General features: G+C 41.4%; 1 protein-coding gene across 1 annotated transcript in view; it reads right to left on the bottom strand.

The window, feature by feature from the left end:
- The window catches only part of GRXCR1 (glutaredoxin and cysteine rich domain containing 1), a 143,868-nt gene that overhangs the window by 15,781 nt on the left and 113,871 nt on the right, over positions 1-14,216 (bottom strand). Inside the window, exon 3 of the mRNA XM_055588442.1 lies at positions 54-119. Coding sequence (XP_055444417.1) covers positions 54-119 — 66 coding nt within the window. The remainder of the gene's footprint in view (positions 1-53; positions 120-14,216) is intronic.

The following is a 14,216-nucleotide window of genomic DNA, read 5'->3' as shown; positions in this document are numbered from 1 at the left end:
GAATGTGTTGAACATTTTGATTACTAAAAATAAGTTGCTAAAAGCACAATTACCTCAATTTTGGTTAAGAGGTCTTGCAGTTCTCCTGATTCGTTCATTGACAAAATTTTCTCAGCACCCTATTAACAAGAGAGGGTAGGGGAGAAAGAAAATCCATTTTGTTAGTATTTGAGAAAAAAAAGTTCTAGGCGAGAAAGTTTAACCCAAAAAATACTGAACAGGATTTTTCACTTCAGATCTGCTGCAGCTACTGCTGCTAAGTCGCTTCAGTCGTGTCCGACTCTGTGCGACCCCATAGATGGCAGCCCACCAGGCTCCCCCGTCCCTGGGATTCTCCAGGCAAGAACACTGGAGTGGGTTGCCATTTCCTTCTCCAGTGCCTGAAAGTGAAAAGTGAAAGTGAAGTCACTAGGTCATGTCTGACTCTTAGTGACCCCATGGACTGCAGCCTACCAGGCTCCTCTGTCCATGGGATTTTCTAGGCAAGAGTACTGGAGTGGGGTGTCATCGCCTTCTCCGTCACTTCAGATCTAAATAAACCTAAAACCAATCTTCCCTGGAGGCTCAGAGGTAAAGAATCTGCCTGCCAGTTCAGGTGATGCAAGTTCAATCCCTAGGTCAGGAAGAGCCCCTGGAGAAGGGTATGGTAACCCAGTCCATTATTCTTGCTGGGAAATTCCAAGGACAGAGGAGCCTGGCAGGCTACAGTCCATGGGGTCGCAAAAGAGTCAGACATGACTTAGCAACTGAATAATAACAACAAAACCTAGATCCAGGAAACCAAAGGAGTAGAAATTTCTCTTCCCTTTCACATATTCTCCCCTCTAGTAAGGCTAATGGTGGGCAAAAGGAGGATTGCCAGCAGAAGTTGAGCGATGGGAACCCACAGCTATCAGATGAAGTCCAGATATGGAAGATTCCAGCATACCCTTCAGAGTTGTTCAGGAAGCTGAAGCCAGCCACCTGGGAAAGGAAGCCTCTGAGCAAATCCCCAGCCTGGGCTACCTCTGCCCTCTTCCAGGCAGTCCTGGACCTCCCCTCCTTAGAGTCATGCATAATAGTAATAATAAAATTACTAAGCATCCACAAAAGTACATATTGTGAGTAGACACCAACATCATCTAATTTGATGTGGTGGATTCTCATAACAGTAGAAATTGAGCCTCAGTGAGATTAAATAACAATTTCAAGGTCACCCAGAGAAAAAGCAGAGTTGGAACTAGAACACAAGCAGGGGATTTACTCAAGAGCTAATGTTTTCAACTTTTAAAATTTTACTGTGAAAAAGGAAAACAGAGGCAATGTATGCACTTTCCCACAAACCCATCGTGTCTTTTGGAACTACTCCATTTTCCTTTCCCTTCCAGCCTCTACCTACCTTTTCCCACTCTATTTCCCAACATCCAGCCATAGAGGAGAAAGAAGGAAGACATCATTATTTTCTATCAAAGACAAGACCACCTCTGCCTTTTTCACATCATATCCCCGGCAAAGAATAAGTGTTGAATCCATTTTTGATTTAAGGTAGGAAATGGCAACCCGCTCCAGTATTCTTGCCCAGAAAATCCCATCCACAGAGGAACCAGATGGGGCTACAGTCCATGAAGTCACAAAGAGTTGGACACAACGAGCGACTGAGATTTCATGAATGCCATTTTTGATTAATCAAGACTGCCAGAAGCCAGCATGAGGAACTCCGTCCGTGGCAAAGGTCATGAGGAAGGAGGCTCAGCATACGTAAAGGCCAGATCAAGCCTCAGGAGTCCCCCTGGAAATTCTCGAGCATCTGCCCCCAAAACCAGAGTCTGCCTACTTACTGCTTTGTGCTCTCACCTACACCTCTGACTTTACAGGGACTGTCCCCCACCACCTCTCTCTGAAAAAGAGTTAAATTACAGCTCCAGTTAATAAAGTTCCTGGGCATGATAAGAGTGTTTTAGTTCACAACTGTGAGAGGCATGAGATGTTCTAAATTGTCTAAATACAGATTCCTTTGAGCAGTTAAAAGATTGATTAGAAATTGTATTGGTGAAGGGTTTTTCACTTGTTGGGCCAATGTTTGCTGCTAAGTCTCCATATCCCTTACCTACTGTGTCCCTGGCAGTGTATAAAATAATTGGTCTATAAAGTAGTAGCTTTAATGTTTGTAACCTTGGACCCTTGGGTTAATTCTTTTTCTTGTTATAGCCCACCACACCTTTGCCCTGTAGGAATGCAACTTTATCTAATGCTTTTGGAGGGTGGCGCCTGACTAATCACCTTTAGAGAAAAATAACTTTTCTGAAGAAAGGGTCTTAAAATGTTAACAGGCCTCCAGGCCAGAAGATGATGCAAATCACCTAAACTTTTGCATATGATAAGTTTACAGGAAGAAAGCCTGGCTTACTGCATGACTCTACCCCTTCCCCCATTATCCTCTATGCATAACTTAAGGTATAAAAACTACTTTGGAAAATAAACTGCGGGCCTTGTTCACCGAAGCTTGGTCTCCCCATGTCGTTCTTTCTCTCACCTTCTGGCTGAATTATTCAGCCTCTTTTCTCCACTGAATTTCCTCACTGAGCTATCCTTATTTAACCACTCTTTATATCCTTAATTAACATTTAATTAAGCAATTGTTTCCTGATCCTCGCCAATGCAGTCCCCGCTTCGAATTCCCTGGATCCAACGGGGCTGGACCCCGGTACAAGACAGACAGAAATATCATCACATAAAAAAATACTTCCTGGATTCCTGTTTGTGCTGAGCAGGATGAAAAACACAAAGACTCATTTAAAAAATAAAAAAAAGGCCCTCATGTTAGGAGATTACAATACATTTTTATGTAAACACACAACCAAGTAACCCTCAAGGAGAATGGGAGATGACTGCTAAATGAGTGATGCAGGAAAAGGATGAACCAGGAGATCCCAGCAGGGAGAAAAGAAGATCTGCTTATGGGGAGCAGAAAAGACTTTCTGAGGTTGGTGGCATTTGATCTGGACTTTGAAGATTAGGTGAGAGCTTTTAAGACAGGCAGGAGTTTGAAGATTAGGTAAGACTTTTAAGACAGGCAGGAAACTCCACCAGGGATGTACAGGAGCCTTTAGTTTTGCATTTCATTTACTTCAGTTTATTTTATATTGGTGCTAGCGGTAAAGAACCTGCCTGCCAATTCAGGAGACATAGAAGATGTGAGTTTGATCCCTGGATTGGCAAGATCCCTTGGAGGAGGGCATGGTAATCCACTCCAGTATTTTTGCCTGGAGAATCCCATAAGCAGAGGAGCCTGGAGGAGCCCTGGTAGGGCAGAGAGTCAGACAAGACTGAAGTGACTTAGCACACATGCACACATATCATCTTAATCACAATCAGGAATGTCCAACAAAGCATAGTGAATAAATATACAGGGCTACGGAAAACACATTATATTCCTTTGTTTGTCAGTGGTTTTGCCAGGAATACAGATATGACTGACTTAGAGTGAGAACAAACTAAGGAAACACCAAAACAAAACATTAAAAGCCTAAAATGTGGTGATAACTGGTGTAGTTTACTTGTGCTGCATTCTATTTCTTTTAGGAGTTACAGGAGACACGGGTTCTCTGCATAAACTAAAATGGGAAAAGCCTCAGGAAATTTGGTACGTGAACTAAGCATTAAGGAGAATATATCACTCATTTTTCTTCAATGAAAGAAAATGTACCCCAGTGACTACAAAACATATGAATGTACCCACGCAGCCACCATGCATCTGCTTCCCAGATCTTTCCTTGTCTTAGCAAGGTGCCTTAGTCTGCTGTTTGGAATGCCATGCACAGGTCAGGAAAGGACTATCTCACTACCCCCAGATGCGTGAAATTGACTCTCTTCAGCCAAATCATTCCAGCACCATCAGTGCTACAGGAGCAGATTCCGTGTCTCATGAGACACTCAGGCTGTGCTCACATAAGCCCTGTAATAATGGAAGGCAGGAGAGTCTATGCTCTTGGAGACATCTGCATGCCGTAAGCACAAATGGTGGACCACGTTCTTGAGGGAGGAAAAGCTCTGCTCTCTAATAGAGACCTAGGAGCTAAGAATTTCCACCCTCCTCACTGCAGCTGCTCAATGTGGCCTCCGCCGCAGCTCCACGTGGCCGGACCTCCCCTGGTTTCCTTGGGAAGAGCCCGCTGGTCCCTGAGCTATGTATTGAGCTGTGATAACAACCAAAATCGCCTGCTTGCCCACAGGGTTCCACATCTGCACCCTCCACCTGACCTTGTCCTTGCTGAATCTAAGTGCAAGATCCTACAGGGAGGACAAAGGCATCAAATGGTGTTCTCTCTGCTCTTCGGCAGCAGCAACAGGATGGGAATCTCAGCCTCATTGGCAAAGACTATGGGCTTTTATGGTGACTCAGCAGTAAAAATTCTGCCTGCCAGTACCTGCCAATGCAGGGAAAAATTAGATTCCTCCCAACCCGAGACTTGGGACATTTACCAGGGTAACTCCCAACCTGATATTTACCAAAGTAACTCTGTCTGCACTGCATTTACATATTCCAAAGGTCTTATTCCATACTGTTTTCCATCCAGAGCTTTCCAATTATTACTTGGCCAATAATGAAGCCCTTGTGTCCATAAAAGGGAGTGTATTTCCTTAAGCATTAGCATTCTTGGGAAATCGTCTTTTTTCCTGCTGGTATTTGGGTAGGAATGTCACGTGTGAGTTTGTTGCTTTTAAAATATAACTCCACATACAAGTCCATGCAAGTAGAAATTAAGTAATGATTCTATTGATTGGCACAGTTTGCCAAGACTGCCAATATACCTGTGGAAATATTTCTAGTATATTTTTCAATTAATGTAGAATCATGTTTTTTTCTGAAAATTAATATCTTCCTGAAAATAATGATTATAGTGATATGTTAAGTGGTGTACAGACACTGGCTCTTTTAATCATCGGTGTGAAGTAAGTATTATTGTCATGATTTTTGAAATGAAGAAACTGAAGTGTGATGATAAAGGCAGTATCCCAGGCCTTTCTGTTAACCAAATACAAGGCCTGGGGTACCTCCCTTATGCTCTTCATACTTTAGTTTCTTCATTTCAAAAACTGTGATAATAATACTTACTTGGATAGTTTACATATGATGATGTGGCATATGTAAAACACAAAATGATATCTATGATTGAGCCTTAAGTTTGATTCTGAGCCAGTTCCTCCACTGAAACAAAGTTTCCTTAGCACAGTAGTTTATACAATGCAATGCCTTACATAAGATTTTAGAAGAATTGGCGGATATAGTAAATAACCCTTGCCTTTTTATTAACTATAAAACATTAGTATTTGTTTTTGTTATTGTTTAGACCCTAAGTTGTGTCTGACTCTTTGTGACCCCATGGACTGTAGCCTTCCAGGCTCCTCTATCCATGGGAGTTCCCAGGCAAGAATACTGGAGTGGATTGCCATTTCCTTCTCAGGGATCTTCCAGACCCAGGGATTGAACTCAGATCTCCTGCATTTGCAGGTATTGGCAGGTAGTTTCTTCACCACTGAGCCACCAGAGAAGCCCATGGTCTCCAGGTCAATACAGAAATGTCTCTTCAACCAAACAATATATGATTTCATCTCTCCTGCTTTTCAGGTTCCTTTTCCCTCTCTAATGCCTCCCTGCACTTATTTCTCTCTCCATATTTTATTATATCTTTGAGTGACTGGGATGAAACCCAACATCCTTAGCACCATCTACAAAGGCCTTCACTATCTTTTTGGACCAACCTTTCCAGCCCTGTGCTCTAATACCATATGCTGATACTCTGAATTTCTCCCATTTTCCTGGACACACCGCATCCTTGCATAATATAAGATAATATGCCTTTGCACATGCTCCATCCTTTTGCCCAAAGTTTCTCCTATCCTCACCATCCTCTTCTGGGAAACTCCTATACATCCTCCCAAACCCAGTGGAAATGTTACCTTCTTGCCGGGGTCCAGCCCCGGCTGATCCAGGGTATTCGAAGGAGAGACGGCTAGGCGAGGGTCAGGAAACAACTGCTTAATTAAACGTTAATTAAGGAATAGAATAAGGATAGCTCAGTAGGAAAATTCAGTGGAGAAAAGAGGCTGAGTAGCTTGGTTTACGCGGGGGACCAATAAAACTTCAAGACAAGAAGCTTGCACCACTTACGTAGGCCGCAGGCGTCCTTCCGTTCTCCCGAAGGAGAGGAGACGCTGAGGCCTCCCCGGTCGGATCTTAGAAGCCCAGGCATAATTAGTAAGCATGGTGGGTTCCGCGCTCCAGATGGAGACTCAACCAGAGTGAGAGAGAGAGAGAGACATGGGGAGACCAGTCTTTCGAGGAACTGATCCCAATTCTTTATTTTCCATGGTCTACTTTTATACACTGAGATGTTATGCAAAAGTCACGCGGGGTCAGCAGTCCTGACTTTTATCAAAGTCAGGTGCTTCATACAAATGTATACAGAGGTCTTGGGGGTGTTACATCATCTTCTGGCCAGGGGGCCTGCTGACAATTTACGACCCTCTCCTTGTGACAGCGGTCAGTCAACCAGGACACTTATTTCTCCAGGGGTGATTATTCTTAAAACAGACACCACCCAAATAAAGTTACATTCCTATAGGGTGAGGGTGTAGTGGGTTTTAGTTAAGGAAAGAATTTACTTAGCCTAAGGTCTAACGTGATTTATATCAAAGGTTAATACTTATTTCTTCTATATATTCATTAATGTGTATAAGGGCAGGGGATATGGAGACTTAGCAGTAAACATTGGCTCAACAAATGAAAAAACCCTTCACCAATACAATTTCTAATCAGCCCACTATACTTATACTAATGGTTTTCTAACTTCTCTAAAGAACCTGTTTTTAGAAGGTTTAAAGCATCTTGTGCCTCTCACGGTTGGGAGGCTGTGAGCAATCACATGTGGCCGGACAAGCCTGTCAGGCAGGCTAGAGAACCTTCAGAGGAGTTTGTAGGTTAAAACACTCCTATCACGCCCAGGAATTATTATTAACTGGAGCTCTAAGTTAACTCCTTCTCCGAAAGAGGTGGTGGGGGACAGCCCCCCGTAAAGTCAGAGGTGTAGGTGAGAGCACAAAGTAGTAAAGTAGGCAGGCTCTGGTTATGGGGGTAGATGCTTGAGGATTTCCAGGGGGACTCCTGAGGCTCGATCCCGCCTTTGCGTATGCCGAGCCTCCTTCCTCATGACCTTTGTCATGGGCGGAGTGCCTCACGCCGGCCCCCAACACCTTCTCAATGAAATGTCTTTGATTTTCTAAGACAAAAATCAGTCCTTCCCACCTCTGTGCTGTTAGACCACACTGTGTCCCACTGCACAGCAATCCAAGTGGTGATGGCAGGGACTACAACTTCTTCAAGGACCAGCACTTTGTGGGGTGCACTATACACACTCAATAAATATTTGCTAGATTTATGTCTTCTATCTTTTTGTAGTAAATGCAGTAATAAACTCCAAATGGTAGTTTCTTATAATAATTGCCACTTAAAAAGGAAAATAAACAAGGTCATGAATCAACCTGTACCTTGGTGGAGGTAAACTTGCAAGGCGAAAGACAGATACCTAGAGTAGACAGAGGGATGAGGACAATGCAAATGATTTCCTCTAGTTATCACTTCTCTCATCTGGGCACATGATAGGAAGCAAAGAACAAACCACTGGCAGTTGACTTCTGATGAAGCCCAGGAGACTAGGACTGTCAAGTCCTGGCTGCTAAAGGATCCTTCCGCTGTGTAATTAGGAGAGCAGATGGCAGAGCTGGTGTTTAAGCAACTCAACTACGACGCAGCAGGATGCCTGCCAAAGGATGTGTTCAACAAATGTGTATTGTTATGGTTGCCATGTGGCCCAGAATGGAAGGTTACATCCACCCTGGAGATAGGCCACCTGAGCCCAGCTGACAAAGGCAGGATTGACTTCAGGAATTAGCTTTGGATCGTCTCCAGCACATGAACAAACTCACCAAGGCCCTGGTATTCTACACGAAACACTTAGGCTTGGAAAATGTTCAAAACAGCTGAAGCAGTATCCCACCAGTGTCTAAAAAAACCAGTAAAGGCTCCTGTGGATAATTTCATTCTAAAAAGCACAGTATTCCTCTGTCCCTGGCAGGGAGAAGTAAGCGTAAAATTAAACTAGCTGACTTGTTTTGTGCAATTATATAACACAGACTTTTAGTGTTAGAAAATACCTGCCAAAGACTGATTTTAGTTTTATGTAATTAATTTTTTCAGTGTGGTTCTAAAGAACAAAACTTCCTATGGAGGTTAATCTTGATTGTTTTTTTATAATAAATCCATATCATCAAAATAGATGTTCTTAATGTGTATTATTGTCTTTCCTATGGCAGAAGGCCACCTCTCCTTTTGCTTTAATATTAATATCAAATCATACAAAAGTGATACCAAGTTACCAAGCTAAAAGAAGACAGTATTGAGGGTTGAGCAGAGTAAGCCAGAAGACTGCATTATTTACTAGATTTAGATTGTCAGCTACTGTGTCACAAAATTTTCTCCTCATAAATTGAATTTTAGAATACAATGATTACGCTCACAAAGTTTTTTTTTCTTTAAACTGAGATATAATTGACATATAACATCTAACTGTTTTCAGGTGTATAACATTATGATTTGGTATTTGTATATACTGTGAAATGATCACTATAAGAAGTCCAGTTAACACCCATCATCATACATAGCTACAGTATTTTTTCTTGTGATCAGAACTTTTCAGATATGCTCTCTTAGCAATTTTTAAATATTCAGTATAGTAAGTACTATTAACAACAGTTACCATTCTGTACATAATATCACATAACTTATTTGTTTTATAACTGGAAATTTGTACCTTTTGACTCCCCTTCACCCATTTTATTTCTGCCCACTATACCTTTGGCAAACATCCATCTGTTCTCTGTATCTATGACTTTGGGGGATTCTTTTTTTTTTTTAATTTGTCTTGTGGGGGTTAGATTCCACATATAAGTGAGATCATATTGTAGCTTCCTTTCTCTGACTTATTTCACTTAGCATAATGCCATAAAGGACCATCCATGAGATCACAAATGGCAAGATTTCCTTCATTTTTATGGTAGAAAAACATATATGTATCTTATTTTCTTTAACCACTTATCAATTGATGGGCAGTTAGGTTGTTCTGTATCTTGGCTATTGTAAAGAATGCATAAATGAACACTGAGAGTGCATATATATTTGGGGTTAGTGTTTTTGTTTTCTTCAGATAAACACCCAGCAGTGGAATTGCTGGATTGTATGGTAGTTCTATTTTTAGATTTTTAAGGAACACCCATACTATTTTGCACAGTGGCTGCACCAATTTGTACTTTCGCCAATAGTGTAAAGGGTTGCCTTTTCTTCACATCCTTGCCAACACTTGTCATTTCTTGTCTTTCTGATGACAGTCATTCTAACAGGTGTGAGGTGATGTCTCACGGTTTTGACTTGCATTTTCTTGAGGATTACGGACACTGAGTACCTTTTTATGTACTTGTTGGCCATTTGTAAGTCTTATTTGGAAAAAATGTTCATTCAGATCCTCTGCCCATTTTTTAATTGCATTATTTGCCTTTTCACTATTGAATTTATATTTTGAATATTAACCCCTTATTAGATGTATGATTTGCAAATATTTCCTCCCATTCTGAAGGTTGACTTTTCATTTTGTAGATGGATTCCCTTGACGTGCAAAAGCTTTTTAGTTTGAGGTAGTCCAACCTGTCTATTTTTACAATCAAAGGATTTTTTTTCATACATGATATTTTACATCTTTCAATGCCATTCTCCCAAATCTTCCTACCCTCTCCCTCTTCCACAGAGTCCATAAGACTGTTCTATACATCCGTGTCTCTTTTGCTGTCTCGTACACAGGGTTATTTTTTAATAAGACGCCAGATTAAATCCCAGTGTCTCCACTCACAAATTAACTTGGACAAAAACTCTTTAAGACTCAGTTTCCTTATTTGTAAATTGTGTATAATAATGTGTACAGTGTTGTTGGAAAGATGGCATGAAATGATATGAGTCTAGAACTTTGTATAATGCATGATAGGAATTCAATAAATAGTAGTCATTTACTTGTTTATTATTATTATTATTATTGAACTCCCCAAGGACATTATAAGCTAGAATCTATTTCAAGCTCTCGAAAACATTTTCCATCCACAGTCAATAAATAATAAAAGGTACATGCAAATCAACAAGAGTCTAGCAATTGTTTTAGGGTAATGTCACCATAAAGGGACTGTAATAAAAGGGGGGGGGGATAGTTAAATAAAACAGTGGGACGAAAAACTCAGTTGTGTAACCTGTTGAAAGGTGGCATACCTGAGGACTTTCCAGACAATAAAAGTTCTTAGCTAAGTTGTAGAATGGCTAAAGTATTCTTTATTATGGGAGATTTAGCAAGCTTTCAACTAGGACTCTGAAGAGTTAAAAAGGGACAGTTAGTGAAAAACTTTGTTGATGAAAATTGAGTTGATTATTTTTCTGGGACACATGGATATCTAATTACTCAGCAGGAAAATATTTGAGAAAGACTCATATGGTGAGAATAATTGAGAGATATAATTAGTTGATCAAAATGTCAGTTAAAATTTCATCAATAGGAGGGAGCTCCTACTTGAATGGGGTCTAACCCAGATGGGATCCAAGGATGTTTAAACACAGATGGGTTAACTAAAGAATTATCACTGCAGCAGTCAATGAAAATTACTTTATTTTGTCATTACTACCTTAGTAAATTTGAGCAAACTCCAGGAGAATGGAGGACAGAGGAGCCTGAAGTGCTGCAGTCCATGGGGTCACAGAGAATTGGACAAGAATTAGCAACTGAACAACAGCAACATAGTAAAATTATCAAAAGATCAAAGCACACTCTACCTAGCTACCTAGAAAGACATCTCAGTAGTGAAGTTCATGCTCATGAAATAAAGTAGCTATACTATTTTTTATAAAGTTCTACCATGTAAAAGGGTCATGGGTTATCTAATATTTTTGTTTGTTTAATTTATGAGAATAAACCCAATGCATCTTTCAGGATCCCAGAAGGAAATTGGGGTGTACAAACAATTTAGCTGAAGAGCATTTAATGAGGGGCCCATTTACAGAAGTATGAACAGCATTAAGTAAACCAACAGGCTTGATGAAGCACCCAAGTGCTGGCAAAAAGAGGAAGCTGTTACTACGTTTGAGTTTAATATATACAGTTCAATTCAGTTCAGTCCCTCAGTTGTGTCTGACTCTTTGCGACCCCATGAATCGCAGCACGCCACGCCTCCCTGTCCATCACCAAATCCCGGAGTTCACCCAAACTCACGTCCATCGAGTCGGTGATGCCGTCCAGCCATCTCATCCTCTGTCGTCCCCTTCTCCTCCTGCCCCTAATCCCTCCCAGCATCAGAGTCTTTTCCAATGAGTCAACTCTTCACATGAGGTGGCCAAAGTACTGGAGTTTCAGCTTCAGCATCAGTCCTTCCAAAGAACACCCAGGACTGATCTCCTTTAGAATGGACTGGTTGGATCTCCTTGCAGTCCAAGGGACTCTCAAGAGTCTTCTCCAACACCACAGTTCAAAAGCATCAATTCTTCGGCACTCAGCTTTCTTCACAGTCCAACTCTCACATCTATACATGACCACAGGAAAAACTATAGCCTTGACTAGATGGACCTTTGTTGGCAAAGTTATGTCTCTGCTTTTCAATACGCTATCTAGGTTGGTCATAACTTTCCTTCCAAGGAGTAAGCGTCTTTTAATTTCATGGCTGCAATCACCATCTGCAGTGATTTTGGAGCCCAAAAAAATAAAGTCTGACACTGTTTCCACTGTTTCTGCATCTATTTCCCATGAAGTGATGGGACCAGATGCCATGATCTTAGTTTTCTGAATGTTGAGCTTTAAGCCAACTTAATGAATACAGAGCCCAACAAAAGATGTAGTCATGGGAAAGGGACCAAGAGGAATTCAAGGTCTGCCTAAGGTGCACCTCAGAATGAAGGGAGCAGAGAAAATAAATACCTCTCTTTCCTGCCTCCCTCAGATTTCCTGCTCTAGTCCCTTCTGACTGATGTCAGAGGGCAAAGCACTTGAAATCAGACACTCAAGGCAGTTGAGTGGTGCAGTTTGTTAAGTTTGCCCACAGCAGACCAGAGAAGGAGAGAATGAATCTGGAAAGGAAAACAGAAAGTAATGAACCCAACAGCCACAAATCAGATGATTCCTTTCATTCTATTAGGAGTCCATTTATTATGTATCTTCAGAACAAGAGAATAAGGATGATGGTAATCCTCCTTTAATCCTAAGGGGAAGGAAATCATACCAGTAACAAGATCTGGTGAGAAGGTTGTAGCACTGGGGTTAAACTGGTGGGCTCAGCCACACATTAAATCCTGTCTTGGCTACTTATGTGCTGTGTGAGTTTGGGCAGTTAATCCCTCCAAACCTCAGCCTTCTCAGTTATGAAATGAAGAGAAAAATATCTCTATCATGCAGAGTTGTAAGAAATAAATGAAATAATGCCTCTTACGTGTTTAGCATGGCTTCCCTGGTCTCTCAGACAGTAAAGAATCCACCTGCAATTCAGGAGACCCAGTTTTGATCCCTGGGCTGGAAGATCCCCAGGAGAAGGGAATGGCAACCCACTCCACTATTCTTGCCTGGGAAATCCCATGAACAGAGGAGCCTGGCGGCTACAGTTCATGGGGGTCACAGTCAGACACAACTGAGCAACTAAACAGGCACTCATAGAGCCTTGGAAATTAAAATATGTGTTTCTTCTTGTTTTCGGCAAACTTGTATAAGTTATGGATGTTTCATTTAGCTTAATTTCAGAAATGGCGTTTGGAAAGACATTGTCAGTTGCTTTCTTTTCTGAAATCAACTGCAGTGACCTTCTCACAGTGGGACTATCTTCTTTCTATAATAGTATGGGGAGAATACTAATTACCTCTGCTCCACTGTTATTATCCATGCTCCAGTCTCCTTTGTAGTTAGAAAATCCTCTGAGACCTCTTTGGGCAGAGCATACAGTGAGAGCCTATTTTTCTCAGCCTCTGTGTGGTTAGGTGCAGCCATACGACTAAGTCCTTGCCAGTGAGATGTGAGCAGAAGTAATGCAAGCTGCTCCCAAGCCACACTCTTAAATTAGGCAGATTCTCTTATATTTTCTCTTTTAAATAAGCTGGGAACCATGGAGTGAGGCTCACCCTGAAGGGAGGTGCAGTAATTTAGAAGAATCACTTATGGAAAAGAGACAGTCTGTACCCCTGCACTACCTCCAACTCAGACTTCTTTGAGAGACAAATATACATCATCTACCTTGTTTATAAGAATAACCTATGCATAATTTGGGCTTCCCAAGTGGCACTAGTGGTAAAGAACCTGCCTGCCAGTTCAGGAGATGTAAGAGACACGGGTTCGATCACTGGATCAAGAAGATCCCCTGGAGAAGGGCACGGCAACCCACTCCAGTGTTCTTGCCTGGAGAATCCAATGGACAGAGGAGCCTGGCAGGCTATAGTCCATGAGGCTACAAAGAGTTGAACACTACTGCAGTGACTTAGCATGCAAACACATGCATGATTCACATTGATGACTGAAAAATAGGTATATAGACATATAGATATATATGCATATATAAGTATAGATGTGCTTATATATATATATATATATATATATAGAGAGAGAGAGAGAGAGAGAGAGAGATTTATGTTGAGATAAGGTGGCGATAGAGACAAAGAGATAAGATGAGGAAGACATCAGAGGGAGTGACTTAGAAACCAGCACAAATTCTTGGGTGCTGCCCAAAACTTAAGTTATTTTTTTTGTTGTTGCTTTTAGCTACAAGATTTAGGGGAAAAGTAAAATAGAGTGACAATAATAACCTTGTTCAGAGAGAATTCTTATAGCTATTTTTAGGCTCTTTTCCTCCACTTTACCAGGGGCTTTTCTTGCCAGCACTGTCTCCCGTTCCAGAAAAGCAAGTCAAGGCACTGATTTTGAAGGCAGGTTCAAGAAGGATGAATCAACTCAGGTCTCTAAATCAGGACTGAGAACAAAGCTTGGTGCTCCTTTCTTATCTTCTTTTGTTCTGGCCTCTGTGACCTCCAAAGAAACTTGGCTTACAATTTTCTCAGAGTACAAGGCTTCTGTGATTCATCTCCTGGCTGTTTCAGTGGGTAGGACAATGCCAGGAGGGCA

This window comes from Bubalus kerabau, chromosome 7 (genome assembly GCF_029407905.1).
Source record: "Bubalus kerabau isolate K-KA32 ecotype Philippines breed swamp buffalo chromosome 7, PCC_UOA_SB_1v2, whole genome shotgun sequence".
Classification (NCBI taxonomy): Eukaryota; Metazoa; Chordata; class Mammalia; order Artiodactyla; family Bovidae; genus Bubalus; species Bubalus kerabau.
The sequence above is the reverse complement of the archived record's forward strand: the minus strand, read 5'-3'. Positions and strand labels throughout refer to the sequence as shown.